Genomic DNA, 18,936 nt, shown 5'->3' with positions numbered 1-18,936 from the left:
AACTGAGTGAATTATTTAAATAATTATTAAAAAATGTATATTTCACAAAATTATAAACATGACATTTTAATTAGAACAGCTAGAAAAATGTAATGAAGAAAGAACTAAAACTCCGAGACAAAAAATAATAAAAATAACAAAAAAAAATGCTAAATCAAGTTACGAAAATGGTAATCTGGCCATACTGGAGCTAAAATCACGTAACTAGTTGTCAAATTCGCTGAGCGCAAAGTAACGGGACCACGATGGGCGCCATCTCATTATTCTTTGCATCATGATATGTATTCATATGTACATATATGCATACATACATACATATGTATATGTACGCGAATACCGTTTAGATGAGTTTTTTTGCATATGTTAGGAATATGTTTGCATACGTTTGTCTATTTGCTTTTGAATTTTTTATATGTAGATACATATGAGCTGTGTTTTGAGGCAGGTCAAGATTTTTTTCTGCCCACATGAATATGGATGGTAGATGGTATATATAATATATTCAACACTTTGTAGTATATGAATATACATACATATGGATATAAAAATTTAAAAAGGACACATATTGTTGAATAATAACCGTTGATGTAATTGAATGGTTTACAAAGCCAATTTTTTATGTGAATATTTTGAAATTATTTTGATAATGCACTTAATATCAATACAATTTAGTTAATTAGATACTTAAAATTTCACATTCATGCATGCATATACTTAGAATTAATTTATTCATCTCACAAGAAATAATCCATTTGCGCATGCAAAATGCCGACGGCAAATAAGCATGAAAGAAAAATGTACAAGTCTTCTGTTATTTTCTTTTCCCTAACACCAAATCATGGCATTTTACATTTCAATGCAAACGCTATATTTATTTCTGTTGACTACGCTCCGCTAAGTTAACTCTCTTCTGTTAACTTCCTACCCTCGTTTTGATGTGTTTTGACATTTAACCTGTCCATTCGTTCCTGCGCCTTCTCTATGAATTTACGTTCTCTGGTAGCAGCATAAACAATCAGTGACAATCCTTGGCCGGATATAAATCCGGGTCGTTCGGTAGCGCAGAACCGAATGTTATGCGTGGGTACCACTTGTTTGGGTAGTGACTTTTAATAGAGCTTGACATTTCGGCAGGCAATAGCAAACCTAAAAGCGCTTTTCTGTCGTGGCCACGTTTTTCGGAGGGACACGAGCATAAATTTTCGGGCAATAAAGAGAATCTCGGCCAAACATCTGTCAAAGATGTGCATATTTGTTGCAGTATTGATATTGTGCCTAACATCAGCTATCGGTGATATCCAGACATATGTGGATGTATGTATTACTCAAGGAGCTGTCCTAAGAAATCTTTGAAGAAAGACGATGTAACAGTTACGCTGAAAAATATTAGAGTTAAATACATGAAAAATAACCATCTCAAAATAAAAATAGAAAAAATATTTCAAATTCAGAGAAATCGTTTAAAGAACAGGCCAAATGCATATGTAATATCGTTTTCCTTTCATGTTCGTTTAAAAACCTTTCGAAGGCATTCGAAGGCAAACAATTTCCTCAATGACATCTGATTTCTCGAAGCATAACTATAAGTACATATCGCTCATTTGCTGGAAGATTATCATAATTCAAAAAAACAAAGCTGAAAACTCAACGGCGGACAGACTATCCAGCTTCAAACCCCCTGGTGGTCCTCTCGGGTCTTATCACCCTTCACCAGAAGAAGAGTCCTACCAGGAATGAAGGAATATGGGTGGGGTTGCTATTGGAATAGTCGGCGAAATGAAGTATCTTGTCCTTACCCTGGACTGATTAAGCTTCAGCGCTTAACATGTGTGTGCATCATAGGGGCGTTTGCACACTTGCCCCACAGCTGTAATATTGGTGATGCTCCAGCTGACATAGCTTCTTATTCAGCAATCAGCCAAGCGCAACCTGTGTAATATGGTAAAGGAAATGTGATCTCATCCAAGAGCATGGAATCATTGAGCATGCAGCTCCCCAGGGGTGATGTCACCAAAGTCATGAAATTTGAGAGGAAATTCAGAATTGGACTGGACGATAAAGTAAGCTGCAGTACACCTTCTCTCGAAAGGAAATTCCAAGAGCGTGCCCTACACTAGTATAAAAATGGCTCGAAGGCAGCTGAAAGGATAAGCGCTGGAACATATGGCCCCAAAACAAAACGGTTTCACCCGATGGGTAACTTTTCACAGCATCTTCCAGACGGAAGTGTATGCCATCTGTCTATTAAACATAAACCTCCGGTATAAGCTAATTGCCATTCTGAGCGACAATACTTTTTGAGAAACTGAATTTGCTAGTAATGCACAATCCTATCCGGCATATATAGGTCCCAGGGCATAGGGGTAAAACTGGGAAGAAAGTAGCAGTTGCATTGATAATTATTTATAATTAATATAACCATGGGACAATGTACCATCAAGGAGAAGCTTAGAAGCGAAGAGCTAAAGCTAAGAGACGCGAGCTCGCACCAAATTAGGCGAAGTCCTTACTGAGGGGTATAATATATGGGGTTCAGGCAACTCATAACCCTTCCTAAGGACAATCTGAGCAGGCTCACGGCCATTCTCACAGGTCACTACAGATTGCGCAGCCATCTGCAAGGCTTGGGATATGGTCCGCTAACTCCTTTTGTTTCTAGGATGAATCCTCGGAGACTCCATCACACTTTCTTCTCGAAAGGAGCTTACTGTTGGATGAGATAGATGACGATAACCGATGACTTGACCGATGACATCGCTAAGTAAACCGCTACAACAACATTGTAGCCGTAAGAGTTGATATGGATATTGTGCTACTCTCCTCTTATATAACCTGCGTTGTAGAGTTGGAAGACATTTTTTATTTCTCTCTTCTTTTTTGCTGCAGTGGTTTATTTTGTGGTCTCTCGACATAAATAGGCTGCGATTGTGGAATACCTGCTAATCAGAATTCCCAGTTTTTTTTTACATGAGTTTGAAGCCATTGGAACAACATTCGCGAGTATCTGTTAACTTTAGCAACGTGGATACAAAATATGCTGGACAATGATCGCTAGATTAATTCTTTGTTTTTAAGCATTTATTACATAACAATTACAGAACCTACCGTAATTCACTTCCGAGTAAGATCCATTTTATCGCGTTTTCGTTTCTTGCGATAATATCGTATTTATTCCGCCCTGCACCAGAGGTGTTCAACTTTCGTTTTGATTTCCCAGCATACTCATAGGGTAGCGTTATCTTTTCTCAAACTGTTGTACTCGCACTAGACAAATGGCTTTTGTTTATCTGTGTACACAAGTGCGTCAAAATAGTTGCACAGAAACTTTAATTGTTACAAAGAAATTGAAGTAAATCGTTCTATTTCATTATATTCAATATATATTATATTATATTTATTATATTAAAAATATTATTTTTAAAGTGCTAAATTTTCCTGCTCTATTCTAATTTCATATTAGAATATCCAATATTTTTACAGAGCATAAGGCAATATTCTCGTAATGTCGGCATATAATGAGAGGGCCATTTTCGGAAATAATAATACAGTCTAATCTTGGTAATTCGGACACTTGATAATTCGGACAGCGCGGTAATCCGGACACCAAAACGTTTTCTATTGAAGTCTCTGTAATCCGGACACCACGTATTCATGTACCTCTAAAATTCGGACACTTCTTTATTTTCCAGTGAATATGCTGAAATAAAAAGGAATTCCGTTATTTTTTATTTTATTTTATAAAGGGGACTCCCCTGCTAACTACTTTGCGTGAATAGTGCGTTTAAGTGCTCGTCAGGCTCCTAGTTCATATTCATAAGCATATTTGCGTAACGTGTAGTTCAGTAGCTAATTTCAAACATTAACTCCATAATTTCTTTAACTGTGGACTGTATAAATTTAACTATGGCACCAGCAGCTAAGAAAAAACATACGTTTTTAACGATAGACCAGAAAAAAGAAGTTCTTAAGAAACTAAGTGAAGGACAGTCAATTCGACAGCTAGCTGTGCAATACAATGTAGGTAAATCTACAATTTCGGACATAAAATCAAGTGGATTAAAGATTGATAGGTAAGAAACGAAAACATTTTGTAAGAAGAGTTTACACTCCTTTGATTATATTTTGCAGTTACATTGCTAGAACAGAATGTGGCCTTGGAAAGCATAAAACTATGCGACCTGCGGAGTTTGAAAAGATGGAAGACCACTTGTATAAATGGTTTGTAAACGCAAGACGAAACAATGCACCGATTTCCTCGGAAATCATCAAAGAAAAGGCCAAACAATTCTGTTCCCAAATTTACGGACAAAGTGTGGAATTTGTGGCTGGTAATGGTTGGTTTAGTAATTTTCGCTCCCGATATGGAATTAAATTCTTAAAAATATCTGGCGAAAAACTTTCCAATGATTCTACTGCTGTGCAACCCTTTATTGAAAAATTGCGAAAGAAAATTGCAGGAATGGGCATTACGTATGATCAGGTTTATAATGCAGATGAGATTGCTTTGTTTTGGAGAAAACTTGCAGAAAAAAACCTTGCATTGCATAATGAAAAATCCGCACCCGGGCGCAAAATTGGAAAAGAAAGAGTAACACTTCTAGTTTGCTGCAATGCAACCGGAGAACATAAACTTCCATTATTCATGATAGGGAAAGCCAAAAACCCCAGAGCGTTTAAAAAAGTAAACTTTCCGCTTGGGTACTCCCATACCAAAAATGCTTGGATGACAGAGCAAATCTTTAAAAATTGGTTTGAAAACTCATTCGTTAAAGAAGTAAAGCGTTACTTAAAGGAAAAGAATTTACCAGCCAAAGCCATTTTACTGCTAGACAATGCAACTTGCCATCCCCAATCACTGTCGGATGTCGATAAGGACATATATGTTATGTTTTTGCCACCAAACTGCACGGCTCTTATACAGCCAATGGACCAAAATGCTATCCGAATTTTAAAGACAAACTATCGGAAGAGTTTTTTGTCTCTACTTTTGTCCAGCCCAACGAGCAATCTCCCGGAATCTTTAAAAAACTTTACATTAAAAGATGTGGCTTTTTTATCGTCTAATGCTTGGAAAAATGTGGGTGAACGCGTGCTCAGAAAATGTTTTAACAAAATTCTTTATGACGAAGAATGGGACTCAGATGATGATTTGCCTCTTGCGATGCTACGGCCCAGCAGCTCAACTAAAATAATTGATCTTCTTGTTGAAATATCCCCTGATGTATATAATGATAACGAGATTACTGAGTGGTTGAATGACGACACTGATTTCGATATCAACGAGATTGAGGAAGAAGATAACGAGAACAGCCGTCTTGACGAAAATGAAAGTCAAGATCGTAAAATTTCGCACTCTCAAGCTATTGTCGCGTTTGATAGTTGTATTAAATATGCAGAGGAACAGGAATTTTCATCCGGAGACATTTTAAAACTTGTGAGTCTCAGAGATATTGCCTTCAGAAAGAGAAATGAAACAAAATTGCGGCAAACGAATATATTGAATTATTTTACGGCCGAATAAAAACTAATATATGTACATATAACTCATTGAATATTAATCAATTTAAGATTAAATAAAAGTTTATTTCATTTAATTACTGATCTACTGATTTCTATTAAATTTTTTACCCACTCGATAATCCGGAAAATTCGATATTTCGGACAACCTCTGGTATTTAATTGTCCGAATTATCGAGATTATACTGTACTATTAAATACTTCATGAAAAAGCTCCTCATAAAAATATCTGCCGTTCGGAGTCGACTTGAAACTGTAGGTACCCCCATTTGTGGAACAACATCAAGACGCACACCACAAATAGGAGGAGGAGCTCGGCCAAACACCCAAAAAGGGTGTACGCGCCAATTGTGTATATATATATAAATACTTCCGTTTCCTCCTATATAATCGTCTAATTTCTTTTTACCCCAATTAGTTTTGAGGGTATTTTGTGAGGGTTCGGCATTACTGTTTCACTATTTGTTTTTTGAGGTTACTTTTCCATTTTGTTCCCTTTCATAACACTGCTGTTGGTGCTGTATTATGCGTGCGTGATTTTAATGTAATAAATTAAAAATGCCTTCCTATGAATTAGCATTGGTATTGCGACAAATGTCCAGAGTGAGTATCTTATATATAGACTCATTTCATTTCAATAAATTAACTACAAATTCTTACATCCAAATTAGCCGGAGATTGTGTCCGTATTAAAACGCACTGCCGAAACGATTTTGGATAGAGACTGCGTAATTAGAAAATTGGAAAATTTAGGTACGAGGATGCTACCATATAAAATCAGTGAACATGGAGTAGTGCATCGCGAAGGAACCTACTTCACCATATCCTTTGATGCAGCACCAGCGAAGATAAGTGATTTTATGGAGGAGTTCGGCCGTGACATTGATATTGTACGGCGTAGGATCTTTAAAATTGAAGAACCGGAAGAATTCCAATGCACCCTGCATGAAGAAATGCTTCCACCGGCATACCGCAAAGATGTGCAGGAAATGATAGATATAGCAAAACGCAAACAAAAACCCAAGTTTAAGTACAACACAGGTTTAGACTACTATCCCTTCCAAAAATAAGTACGAGTAGTTAAATTTTTATTTAAGAAAATGTCTTAACAGTTTAATGAGTTATTAAAAACGAGTAAAGGTGTCATATTCCTAACTTTTTAAGCTGACATACAAATGTGTGTTTGTTAAATACTTCACCTTTTAAAAATAAATTCTCTCAGTTTCATTCTAATGATGTTCGTCTTAAAATCTTCTTGTTTGGCCTGCCTGCGCTGAAGTCGATGGGGTTGGTGCTGTTGCCTTCGCCGGATCTTCTAATAATCGCACCAACATTGAATTTTTCGGCCCAGTGCACCAAGTTATGCCATTCTCATCGATGACGTATGTCTCTAAAGTAACCTGCCATTGCCCTCCACTTGAAATGGGCAAGAGAAAGCTACCTGTCAAAAAGTCTCGCTGTGGTTTAACCGTTTGTGTAAGCGTTACTGTGTCAGGCGTTGAGGCTTTAGATGTCTCGCTAGCAGGGCGAGGCGTAACAAGTTGTGATGTTAATGTCAATTGGACTGCATCCACACTCCGATACATGGAGCGTCTTTTGCCATAATGCTGAATGACGCCTTCTACTTTAATTACCAAATTGCTACCGGATTGAACAAGCACAGGTTCGCCAGGACTGCGCGGCTGTGGACTAACAGAAAGTTTAATTTGCGTTGATTGTAAGACTTGGAAGAAATAACGCGGTAAGCAGATTGGAGTCTTCGTGATCAATTCAATTTCAGACAAAATAATTTCTAAGTGGCGATTACTTATTGTTTTTGCATTAGATGGCTCTTGTGGTAAATTGCGTTGCATTTTTTCCATGCGATGGCAACAAGCCGCAAAGTAGCGCGTCTCAGGACATTGCCCGGTTGCTAAGAATGCAGGTGGATCTGAAGGCGTTGCATAACAGATTGTTTCAACAATGTGTGCGAATAAAGCACATTGATACTCGGCTATTTCCAGAAATTCCAACGTTACAGGATCTGCATCGAAAGCAGATTTGTAGAGGCGTGAGTAGGATTCTTCGCAACTCTTCAAAGCTTTTACTAATTTACGCAACTGATTAGTGACATGACCGAATTTTTGCAAGTAGTCTCGAGAATTCTGCGCTAAGCTTCCCGCAATCGCTGGAGGCGGTACAATAATCTGAGCATTCTTCACTGTAACGGCCATGTAAAGGGTCTGTAAGAATTGAGCGCGCAGCTTCAGATATTCCAATTGAAAAGTAAGAGGATTAGCAGGAGACGAGCTTGCACGTAGACTTGCAAGGGCCTGCCAATACAAATTAATTGCAGATTCTAAGCGTTGCATTAGTGGCATTTGTTTCAGCGTAGAAATTGTTGTTCCAGTTGTCGTTTGATCCTCTGGTGTATTATTCGTGGGTGTCGTGGGTGCACATTGCTCGTAGTTGTCGCGCATAAATTCGTACTCCACTCCATAGTTTAGTATACATTCAGCTCTTCCCATTTGTGCGAGGCCCATCAAAAAGAAATGTAATTTGTCTACCACAGTGAACTGTGATATTTTGGAAAATATATGTGCGGCGAGGTAATGTTGGCCATAACGACTTGCAGATCTTGCTATGCGATATTGATTCCAACAATTAATTTTGCTGCAGCAACGCTCAAAACATTCTATCACTTCCTTAGGTATGAAACAGCTGAGCATAGACTGCAGAGCTACTGAAGCTAGAATTTCGACTGTATGTAATTGATCTGTATTTGCTCCAGCGTCCATAATCGCGTTTAATTTATGTAATATAAAAAGCAACCGATTCAAGACTGGGTTATCCTGGGAAAATTAAAAATGTTTACTAAATTTCTTTCTATGGTAATGACTGATATGTAGTACACTAACAGGAAAAATGCCGATTTATACATGGACATATAATTACATCCTTACCGTTGGCGCGTCTGATGGCTCCTCAGCCTGTGTCTCCACTTCTGCCGTCCCGACTTTTGCTTGCGCCGATAAAGCAGCTTGTGCTGAAGTTGTAGGCTGGATGTCATCAAGGTCCATCGATTCTCCCTCTGTCAAACCCATGTCAGCGAATTTGCGCAATTGGAAATGTGAGCCGAGAGCTCCTAGTGCATCGCACATCATCTCTGCATTACGAGGTGGATATTCCACTTCTTCGGTAATCAAATCAGCTAACATATTTACAAATTCTGTGCCAAATTCAACGTTAACGCTAGCTATTTTGATACCACAACAAAGTATTTTTTGAAGCTCGCGTTCATTTTCCTTTTCACCCACCATACAGAAAACCAAACCTTCCATATGTAAGTTTACGATTTCCATAATATCGGATGTAATTTGTTTATCGCCGCCAGAGTAAGCCATAAGTGCTGCTAAGATTGACATAGCTTGACTTGCCGTAGCATAGTTGTCTAAGCAAATACACGTAAGGCACAACTCTGTCACAGATTCTTGTTGCTCATTTAACAACACATGACATGTCAGAGGACAATCACAGAGTTTAAGCAGAATATTCAGATAGAGGTATTGTTCCCGTGAATCCTCACAAGCTTGCGCCTTCGCTATAAGTTCGTTCATAACCTTTTTTGGCCAGGCATGTACACACTGTGGGTCAGCGAGTTGGGTAAGTGACTTCAACACTTGCGCCCGAACAGGTTTACGTTTGTCTTGGAGAAAGTCTAACAACAGTTTTACTTGGTCCGGAACTCCTGTTAATGTACGTGCCGAAAGTTGCGTTAGAGAATCTAGTATAGCAACTACGAAGCTTTCCGCCGGGTATTTTGGCAACAAATTCAAGCAGAGATCTTTTACCAATGAAGACGTGTTCGAGTCGTGATGCATGTGCCTTAACACAGGTATAAGTTGTAGTTTCATTGGTACTGGTATTTGTAATGATTCGATCATATCAGATATTTTTGCGCACATACTAATCGCAAACGAGCGTGATTGTGCAGCAAACTGACCGCTTGCATAAATTGCAGCTTCCACCTCTACTGTATCATGACTATCGAGTGCTCTACGTATTGCATGGTGTACCTGCTGCTTCTCTGGAATAACCCGAGACACTGCACCCAAAGTACGCAAAGTTAATGAACGCGCCACAGGGTCATTGGAATGTATTACCATAAATATGCGTTTAACAAATGCATCGATATTCAGTATTTTATCCAGATGATTTTCGCTTTGTTGACAAACGCGCAGTACCCAAAAGCGTAATAAATTCGAACCATTCCAAAAGAATTCTGCCAACTTTAGGAATGAGGAGTTTATTAATATTGGGAATGGATATTTTTCGAAGAGCCGAGGAAAGCGCACAATGGCCTCACACTGTACGCCCAACTTCGCCGAACGCAAGCCTTTGTCAAGTTCAGTCAGCACGGAGTTGGCGTCCTGTTCAGACTCATTGAGGAAATTCTCATTGAAAAGATTCACGCGGACGCCTGACAACGACGCCATTATACAGAGGTTTCTGTTAAATTTTTACAAAGTAAATGCTAATCACAACGGTGTTGGAAAAAAAAACGCGGATTGTAACAGACTTGTCTTGTTTAATTGTCACAGTCGAGTCTATACAAGGTGTTGTTACAAGGATGATAGCATACAATGTTGTGTCTTCCGAATTCGCTGTATCGTCTGCGCCCAAGAATGATAGAGAAGGAGACTGTGCCATCCGAATTCGTCGTGTCGTAAGAGCCCATGAACAGACAAGCAAAAGGAAGGGGAATTATTAAAGGAATTAGAAGTGTAGGCGAAAGCAAAGGAAACAACCAAATATAAGGAATTATACGCACACACATACTTTCTTGCCACGGTGGAAGACGCAAACAAACTGCATTTGGAGGCTTTATATTAATTTGTGCTTTCAAAATTTAGCTCACGACTCACAACTTTGTTTTTATTAGTTTGATTAGTTTAACACAAATATCAATACAACCAAGCGAAAAATAAAATAACTGTTTTTTTTGAATGGCGCCATGAGTAAATGAAGGAAATTACTTGTTTGTGAAGTGGAAGAGTAGGCGAAAGCAATGGAAAAACTGCAATTGGTCGGCCATTCGTTTTAGTTAGTTTTTTTATTTTAAAAATCACCATTCTCAATATTGGCGAGCCATTCACTGAATTTTTACATACATGCAATTTCTCCTCCGCTTGTTTGTTTTGTGTTGCGAAGAGAGTTGACCTCAGACTTGTCAAATCGCAGACTTGGGACAACGCCATCTTCATTCCTCAATTCGCTTTGACTTGTGCGTAATAAGCCAAAATACACCAGATAATTAAGGAACCTGGCAATAATCGTGTCATGCGTGAATTGTTTTGAAATTCACCCAAAAGTTATTGTGCAAATTTTTAATTTTGCAAGCATTTAAAATTCCATTACCATCACTAACTTTCTCAAAGACATTCAAGTAAACCTGTAACATAGATGACTCAAGTCAAAATAAAACTGGAAGTGAAAGAAATCATTATTTGCAGTTGGAGTTTTAGCTCTTAAGCTGACCAAATAAGTCTCCAATCTCTGCTCAGAAGCATCAAAGCAACCTAAATAAAAATAAAAAAAATCCATTCTAAAATGTGGCTTCTTACGAACACAATAACTGGTGAGTACACAACTAAAGTGGTTGGAAATGAATTTAAACCATGTATACTTTTCCAAATAGGAAATGTCCTCATTGTGATTAGCGAAAAGTCGAAGTATACCGTAGGACGCGTTGGAGCAGATTTGGTAATTACAGACGATTCTTCAATTAGTCGGACTCATGCGTTTATACATTTTACAACAACGCAAATTAAGGATGCTGAAAGTAGTGATACAAGTAAAACAAAAGAATTACTTGAGCTTGAAGATGCGGGCTCTAAATATGGTACTTTCCATAACGATGGCATTGCTAAAGGTGCGACGATACCTAAACAAAAACGTATAACTTTAGCTGAAGGAGACCGCATACGTTTCGGAGTTTTAAAGAATATTTGGACTGTATCAAATATTACACCATTTATTTCGATATCAGTTTTGCCTAAAGAGCTGGCCATGCAGTTGAAGCAATGCGTTCAGGTGCTCGGAGGTTGTATTTTGGCCGACTGGGACAACAAATGTACACATCTAACTTTGGCAGAAATTTACTTGTGCTCAAAACTTTTACATGCAATATTGGATCAGAAACCTATTGTAACCTGCGACTACTGGTATAATGTAGTGCAGGCGGCTCGCCGTGGACGGCGATCATTGCCAAAAGTCGAGTCTTACATGCCACCGAATGCTGAGAATTTCGATTTAAAATATCGTGAAGAGAGAAAGCTTCTGTTTAACAACTTAACATTTGTGTTTCTACATGCCCATCATTTTAAGAAATATGCTCCTATAGTGGAGAAGGCTGGTGGAAGAAGTAAGCATTTAAATGTAGGCATACAAAAGTCATTTTTAGTTCGCAAAGATGTGGTGGTTGTTCAGTATGTACCGTCTACAGAATCACAAAGTTCGCAAACCATTAACACAATTGAAGGTGAGTTAGAAACTGATTTTTATGTAAATTATATAACAAATTCATATATTTTTGTATAATTAATTCATTAAATGATGCCATTCCCTCCATGCAAGACTTCCTTAAACTTCATTCGCGACGAACTGTACCCGAATTCGAGATTGGCTTGGCGTTGATACAGTGTTCCACGAAAAGGTATTGTAATCCCAGCTTTAACGCGAACGAAAACTTAGATCTCGATTCCAAATCAATAGAATCTAATGCACCGCAGTGCTCTGTGCAAGCTTTTCCCAATATTTCGAATCCATTAGATATGGACGAAACGGAAGTTTTTATACCAGAAACTGATCGCAAAAGCTCGTGCAGCACAGAGTTAACGAGCAAATCGCCCGGTGGGTCCACAGGGACCTGTCTGGAACAAACTGGATCAGCAGATATAGAATCAGAAACTTTTGAGCCAGAAGAAAATGGTTCGAATAATGTGCCAATGTCTTCACTACAAGTCACCGAAAGTGCACAAGACGCCAATAAACGTAAGAGAACAAGAGGAACTAAAGTAAGCGGAGACGAAGTTGTTAATTCTCAATTGGACAGCGAAGATGATGAGCTGTTTAATTTTGCGGCTAAGAAAGTGCACCTGGAAGAGAAGAAAGATTCACCTATTGAGCGTGAAACTAGACTGCGTATAAAATCAACTCACACATCGACATCTTCTACGGTCAGTACAAATCGAACGCCTAAATCTTGCGATAACCAATTGCCCGTTGTAATTCACAAGGGAATGTCTAGGAAAACCGTGATAAATATGTCGGGGTTTCTAGAGAAATCGCATGTACATAACGTAGATGTCCACAATGCAGGCCAAGCCGAAAAAAATGCAGCAATTGGCCCTGAGACTTCCAAGCAAGGAGCAAAACGCGCACGTATTGCTGTCATAGATAACAGTGATGATGATGATTTGTTTTGTTTCGGCGGTAAAAGTAACTCAAATGATGATACAAATAATGCTAAGAGAGTACGAACTTTGAATGATGGCGGTTGTGACTCAGATGAAGACCTCTTCAACTTTGGCGGTGTTGTTGATGAGCAAAATTATTCTAAAGATGTTGTTGATGCTGATATACGGAACCAACCACCCGTAATAAAAAATAAACCTAACCAAATAATTATGCCAAAGCCAAAACAGTTGCCGGCAAAAATTAGTGTTGCAGATTGGCTTGACTGTTCACTAAGTGCTTTATCTATTAAAGCAGAGCAATTTAAAGATGAAGTGGACATACACAAAAAAGATATGAATGATCCAGGGGTGGCAGGTGATAGCAAAGATGTAATTGAACCCATTGAAGGTGGATGCGTCGTAAAACTGTTGGACCCAAAATCTTTATTACATAAAAGAGACTTAAACAGGAAAAGTTTTGCAAATAATGAGAACGACAAAAATAATTTTAACAAGAGCATTAAAAACTTTAAAAAGTTTACAAAGGTAATTTCGTCATTTAAATATACTATCAAATGTATTAGTTTTGTAATAAAGTAATTTTTACAGAAATTTCATCCGCAAAATCTTAGGGTAATTCGTACTGTGTCATCCACCGTGTGCGGATCATTAGCATAATAAACCAAACAATTTATATAATTTGTTATTTATAATTTATTTTAAGTAATTTTGCTTACAATAAATTTTCGGAAAATACTCAAAGCTTTCTTGTGCTCATTAGCTAATAATTTACGCTCGAATAGACGCGTTGCACCTATCCATTCGTGAGGCAATATATCTTTAGTTATGCTCTGTTTTAAGGACTGTTTCCGCGTCGCATTTTCAGATGCAATGAAACGTTTAGCCGTTTCTACTGTAGATAACTCAAGGTCTGCATTGAAAGCGCATTGAGGCGATGATGCAGTTCCTCTGCTTACTTCTACACCTACATCTAAGATCTTTTGTCTTTTTATCGGTTTAAAAGTACGTACTGGTGTAAGAGGTTTTGGTGTTGTTAGCGAAGGAATTTCAATGTTTAAAAATATGTTTTCAGCCTTATGCATTTCTAAAGGCTGATTCTCTGAGAAACGTTCTAGTTGCTCCGGCAGGCTTAACCCATGGCACACACTTTTTGCTGTCACAGGAAATTTCCTTCGCATCGGTTGTAATTTATTATAAAGTTCAACACATTTATTACCTAATAATGCGCTTAGGTTGTAAAGCTTAGCTAGTACTGCCAAGAGCAATGTGGAGGTATCCATAAAGAAGTTGTTGCGTATCATTTTCGCAAAATACTCTGCTGCTTGTAAACAGCACTCTCGTATCCGTAAATAAACTCCTTGTACATTTAGTATACGTACTAATACATAGTCAAAGCAGTTTTGTGTTGGCATTTCCAATGTATCAGAGGAGCTGAGTGCGAAATCAGGTACAGAGCCTTGAAATAATTCAAGTTCACGCGGAAGATCAATGCGCAGTAATCTGCACGTCGCTTTATTACATTTGACGACAGCTCGAAATCCCATCATACCATGAAAGGAGTTTTTTCGGCGTGCCATTAATCTTCCCAATAGAGCAGATGCTTCGGCGAATTCAGCCTCCTGTGGCCGGTACTGCCGGAAATATTGATATATGGCAGCCTGTAAGGCCCGCACTATCAGAAATGTGATAATTAATTATTATATATATGACAAAAAGCGATAAAGCTTACCATTAGGAGCATTTTTAACCAAAATTGGCAGTGTGAGCTGTGGGGGCCTTTTCAGCTCAAATTCGTTCAAGAGATCGCACATGTTTACAAAGTGATAACAAAATAATAAACAAACCAAGGCGAATTTATTGAAACAAACGTAGATGGATTAAAACATTTGACAGCAAGAATGAAAGAATACTATTTGCCGTAAGTGTATGCCTGTTAGGCACGGCGAATTGAGTACCTTGGTGGTGCCATTGAAAAACAGCCACTTTATTTTTCCCGATTTTCACAAGTCTGACGTCATCTTCCTTCGCAATACAAAACAAATAAAAGTAGGAGAATTTACATGTTTGTGGAAATTCAGTGAATGGCTTGGTAGTATTGTGATTTGTGATTGTTAAACTAATGAAAATAATGAAAACGTAAGTGCCGTGTGCTACATTGTGAAAGCACAAATTAATATAAAGCTTCCAAATGCTATTTGTTTGCAAGTGGCAAGTAAGTATCTAAGGTGCGCATTATTTCTTGTGTTGGTTGTTTCCATTGCTCTCGCCTACACTTCTTCTTCACAAACAAAGAACTCCCCTTCCTTGTGCTTGTTTATTCAAGGCGTAATCTTGTATTCCATTCTTGGTTAAAAGGCGTCTTTGAGTCGCGACTTCTGTATTGGCTGTGTTTGGACCATTGTAACAATGTAAATCAATCACAATTAGCGGTATTAGTATACATACATTTGTAAGTGCTACAAATTACAAAAGGCAGTGCTGCAATACTAAAGACGGAGGACAAAACGAACAAAAAATATCATAAATTGAACTAGATTTCTAACAAGATAGCATCGTTGTAAAATATTTATTCGGACTCCGATTATTGACCATTCGATAGTTATTCTTTACAGCATTATCAGACTTGCTAAAGTCAGTAAATCAAAAATTTTACAAGAACAAAATACATGACAGAAGTTAACGAATAATGATTGTAAATTTAACGAGCACTAGCCTTTTGTTTTTAACAGACGTTTATTGTTAAAATCTTAAATTCCATTGTTGCTTATATTTGGTATTTTAATTGATGGGCTATAGAAATTAAAGGGGTATTACAAATATTTCTTTCATCCGTACCCTGAAAAAACAAAGAACTTGAGAATTATTTAAAAGTTAAAACATGTATTTACATGTTCTTGGGTTGGCGTAGCTGAAATGATTGCATACTTTTAGGATTTGGGAAAGCAGCGCACTAAACACTCAATTCTGTTCAGCTTTATTATCAGCTGAACTGTTGTCACATAAATGACACTGTTCGTTTTATTAACTTGATATTCTGTGAGTGCGGATGTGTGTTTTATCTGAATTCACCATGATTTAATTATAGAAGGTTAGCATCATGATTCAATTATAGAAGGTTAGGTAAGTAAACAGCTTTCTCGCTCCCTCTTGACATATCGGCTCCCTTACTTGAAAACGTGTTGCTTCTTTACAAAAAAAAGTACCTATTTCACAAAAAAATTTTTGAATTGTGGTAAAAACTAAACTTTTGGTGCAAATTATTTGGTCGGCAACACTGTTTCCATTTTTGACACGTTGCTTTATTCATATTCGTTAAAAACCGTTTATTTCATTGGAAAAATTCCAATTCCAGCATCGTTTTCCTGTAAATATACGTAAGTTATAACATTGTATTTGCAAGTTATCTATTTCTAATCCTTCTGATTTGCAGATTTTTGATTTCTGAGCATATTCAGCATTCCTGCACCTGCACCCCAGTGTCTAATATTCGTACGCGTTTCGTATCGTTAAATACTCGTAAGTTATAACATTGTATTTGCAAGTTATCTATTTCTAATCCTTCTGATTTGCAGATTTTTGATTTCTGAGCAAATTCAGCATTCATGCACCTGCACCCCAGTGTCTAATATTCGTACGCGTTTCGTATCGTTAAATACTCGTAAGTTATAACATTGTATTTGCAAGTTATCTATTTCTAATCCTTCTGATTTGCAGATTTTTGATTTCTGAGCAAATTCAGCATTCATGCACCTGCACCCCAGTGTCTAATATTCGTACGCGTTTCGTATCGTTAAATACTCGTAAGTTATAACATTGTATTTGCAAGTTATCTATTTCTAATCCTTCTGATTTGCAGATTTTTGATTTCTGAGCAAATTCAGCATTCATGCACCTGCACCCCAGTGTCTAATATTCGTACGCGTTTCGTATCGTTAAATACTCGTAAGTTATAATATGGTATTTGTAAATTATCTATTTCTAAGATTTTTGATTTGCAGATTTTTGATTTCTGAACAAATTCAGCATTCCTGCACCTGCACCCCAGTGTCTAATATTCGTACGCGTTTCGTATCGTTAAATACTCGTAAGTTATAACATTGTATTTGCAAGTTATCTATTTCTAATCCTTCTGATTTGCAGATTTTTGATTTCTGAGCAAATTCAGCATTCCTGCACCTGCACCCCAGTGTCTAATATTCGTACGCGTTTCGTATCGTTAAATACTCGTAAGTTATAATATGGTATTTGTAAATTATCTATTTCTAATCCTTCTGATTTGCAGATTTTTGATTTCTGAGCAAATTCACCATTCCTGCACCTGCACCCCAGTGTCTAATATTCGTACGCGTTTCGTATCGTTAAATACTCGTAAGTTATAATATGGTATTTTTAAATTATCTATTTCTAAGATTTTTGATTTCTGAACAAATTCAGCATTCCTGCACCTGCACCCCAGTGTCTAATATTCGTACGCGTTTCGTATCGTTAAATACTCGTAAGTTATAACATTGTATTTGCAAGTTATCTATTTCTAATCCTTCTGATTTGCAGATTTTTGATTTCTGAGCAAATTCAGCATTCATGCACCTGCACCCCAGTGTCTAATATTCGTACGCGTTTCGTATCGTTAAATACTCGTAAGTTATAATATGGTATTTTTAAATTATCTATTTCTAAGATTTTTGATTTGCAGATTTTTGATTTCTGAACAAATTCAGCATTCCTGCACCTGCACCCCAGTGTCTAATATTCGTACGCGTTTCGTATCGTTAAATACTCGTAAGTTATAACATTGTATTTGCAAGTTATCTATTTCTAATCCTTCTGATTTGCAGATTTTTGATTTCTGAGCAAATTCAGCATTCCTGCACCTGCACCCCAGTGTCTAATATTCGTACGCGTTTCGTATCGTTAAATACTCGTAAGTTATAATATGGTATTTGTAAATTATCTATTTCTAAGATTTTTGATTTGCAGATTTTTGATTTCTGAACAAATTCAGCATTCCTGCACCTGCACCCCAGTGTCTAATATTCGTACGCGTTTCGTATCGTTAAATACTCGTAAGTTATAACATTGTATTTGCAAGTTATCTATTTCTAATCCTTCTGATTTGCAGATTTTTGATTTCTGAGCAAATTCAGCATTCATGCACCTGCACCCCAGTGTCTAATATTCGTACGCGTTTCGTATCGTTAAATACTCGTAAGTTATAATATGGTATTTGTAAATTATCTATTTCTAATCCTTCTGATTTGCAGATTTTTGATTTCTGAGCAAATTCAGCATTCCTGCACCTGCACCCCAGTGTCTAATATTCGTACGCGTTTCGTATCGTTAAATACTCGTAAGTTATAACATTGTATTTGCAAGTTATCTATTTCTAATCCTTCTGATTTGCAGATTTTTGATTTCTGAGCAAATTCAGCATTCATGCACCTGCACCCCAGTGTCTAATATTCGTACGCGTTTCGTATCGTTAAATACTCGTAAGTTATAATATGGTATTTGTAAATTATCTATTTCTAAGATTTTTGATTTGCAGATTTTTGATTTCTGAGCAAATTCAGCATTCCTGCACCTGCAGCCCCGTGTCTAATATTCGTACGCGTTTTGTATCGTTAAATACTCGTAAGTTATAATATTGTATTTGCAAGTTATCTATTTCTAATATTTTTTGGAGAACAATTATAAAGGGTTTTCCAATAGGAGGTGTTATTTTTATATTCAAAGAAAAATGCTATTTTTAATGTAAATGATCGGATGTTTATTTCAGTTTAAAGAGGAAAACCCTTTATTATATGTATTTTTTTGTTAATAATTCGCGCAAGAACACATTCAATTAAAAATATTTAAATACGATTATGAATTAATTAATTAATTAATATTAATATTTAAATAAGATTATGCATTAATTAATTAATTAATATTTAAATAAGATTATGCATAAATAAATTAATTA

General features: G+C 37.0%; 4 protein-coding genes and 1 long non-coding RNA gene across 5 annotated transcripts; 3 read left to right on the top strand and 2 right to left on the bottom strand.

The window, feature by feature from the left end:
* The first annotated feature begins 5,995 nt into the window (after positions 1 to 5,995).
* On the top strand, positions 5,996 to 6,751 carry LOC128859566 (probable 28S ribosomal protein S6, mitochondrial). The gene is made up of 2 exons (XM_054096482.1): positions 5,996 to 6,120; positions 6,189 to 6,751. The coding sequence occupies exons 1-2, from the start codon at positions 6,076 to 6,078 to the stop codon at positions 6,585 to 6,587; spliced, it is 444 nt and encodes a 147-aa protein (XP_053952457.1). The 5' UTR covers positions 5,996 to 6,075; the 3' UTR covers positions 6,588 to 6,751.
* On the bottom strand, positions 6,589 to 10,195 carry LOC128859562 (integrator complex subunit 7). Its single transcript, XM_054096479.1, has 2 exons — positions 8,460 to 10,195; positions 6,589 to 8,348 (listed from the first exon to the last, which is right to left on the bottom strand). Exons 1-2 carry the CDS (start codon positions 9,990 to 9,992, stop codon positions 6,762 to 6,764), a joined length of 3,120 nt encoding a protein of 1,039 aa, XP_053952454.1. The 5' UTR covers positions 9,993 to 10,195; the 3' UTR covers positions 6,589 to 6,761.
* A 426-nt stretch (positions 10,196 to 10,621) lies between these two features.
* Positions 10,622 to 13,709, top strand: LOC128859564 (nibrin). Its single transcript, XM_054096480.1, has 4 exons — positions 10,622 to 11,134; positions 11,195 to 12,037; positions 12,133 to 13,499; positions 13,563 to 13,709. The coding sequence occupies exons 1-4, from the start codon at positions 11,107 to 11,109 to the stop codon at positions 13,629 to 13,631; spliced, it is 2,307 nt and encodes a 768-aa protein (XP_053952455.1). The 5' UTR covers positions 10,622 to 11,106; the 3' UTR covers positions 13,632 to 13,709.
* LOC128859565 (uncharacterized) lies at positions 13,581 to 15,013 on the bottom strand. The gene is made up of 2 exons (XM_054096481.1): positions 14,704 to 15,013; positions 13,581 to 14,646 (listed from the first exon to the last, which is right to left on the bottom strand). The coding sequence occupies exons 1-2, from the start codon at positions 14,783 to 14,785 to the stop codon at positions 13,673 to 13,675; spliced, it is 1,056 nt and encodes a 351-aa protein (XP_053952456.1). The 5' UTR covers positions 14,786 to 15,013; the 3' UTR covers positions 13,581 to 13,672.
* Positions 15,014 to 15,775: 762 nt separating this feature from the next.
* On the top strand, positions 15,776 to 18,831 carry LOC128859567 (uncharacterized). The gene is made up of 16 exons (XR_008454171.1): positions 15,776 to 16,348; positions 16,405 to 16,490; positions 16,547 to 16,632; positions 16,689 to 16,774; positions 16,831 to 16,916; positions 16,973 to 17,058; positions 17,115 to 17,200; positions 17,384 to 17,469; positions 17,526 to 17,611; positions 17,668 to 17,753; positions 17,810 to 17,895; positions 17,952 to 18,037; positions 18,094 to 18,179; positions 18,236 to 18,321; positions 18,378 to 18,463; positions 18,520 to 18,831. It is a non-coding gene; the product is annotated as an uncharacterized LOC128859567 (long non-coding RNA).
* The last annotated feature ends 105 nt before the right edge of the window (positions 18,832 to 18,936 follow it).

Source organism: Anastrepha ludens, chromosome 4 (genome assembly GCF_028408465.1).
Source record: "Anastrepha ludens isolate Willacy chromosome 4, idAnaLude1.1, whole genome shotgun sequence".
NCBI lineage: Eukaryota > Metazoa > Arthropoda > Insecta > Diptera > Tephritidae > Anastrepha > Anastrepha ludens.
Note: the sequence above shows the minus strand (reverse complement) of the source record. Positions and strands in the feature narration are given on the sequence as shown.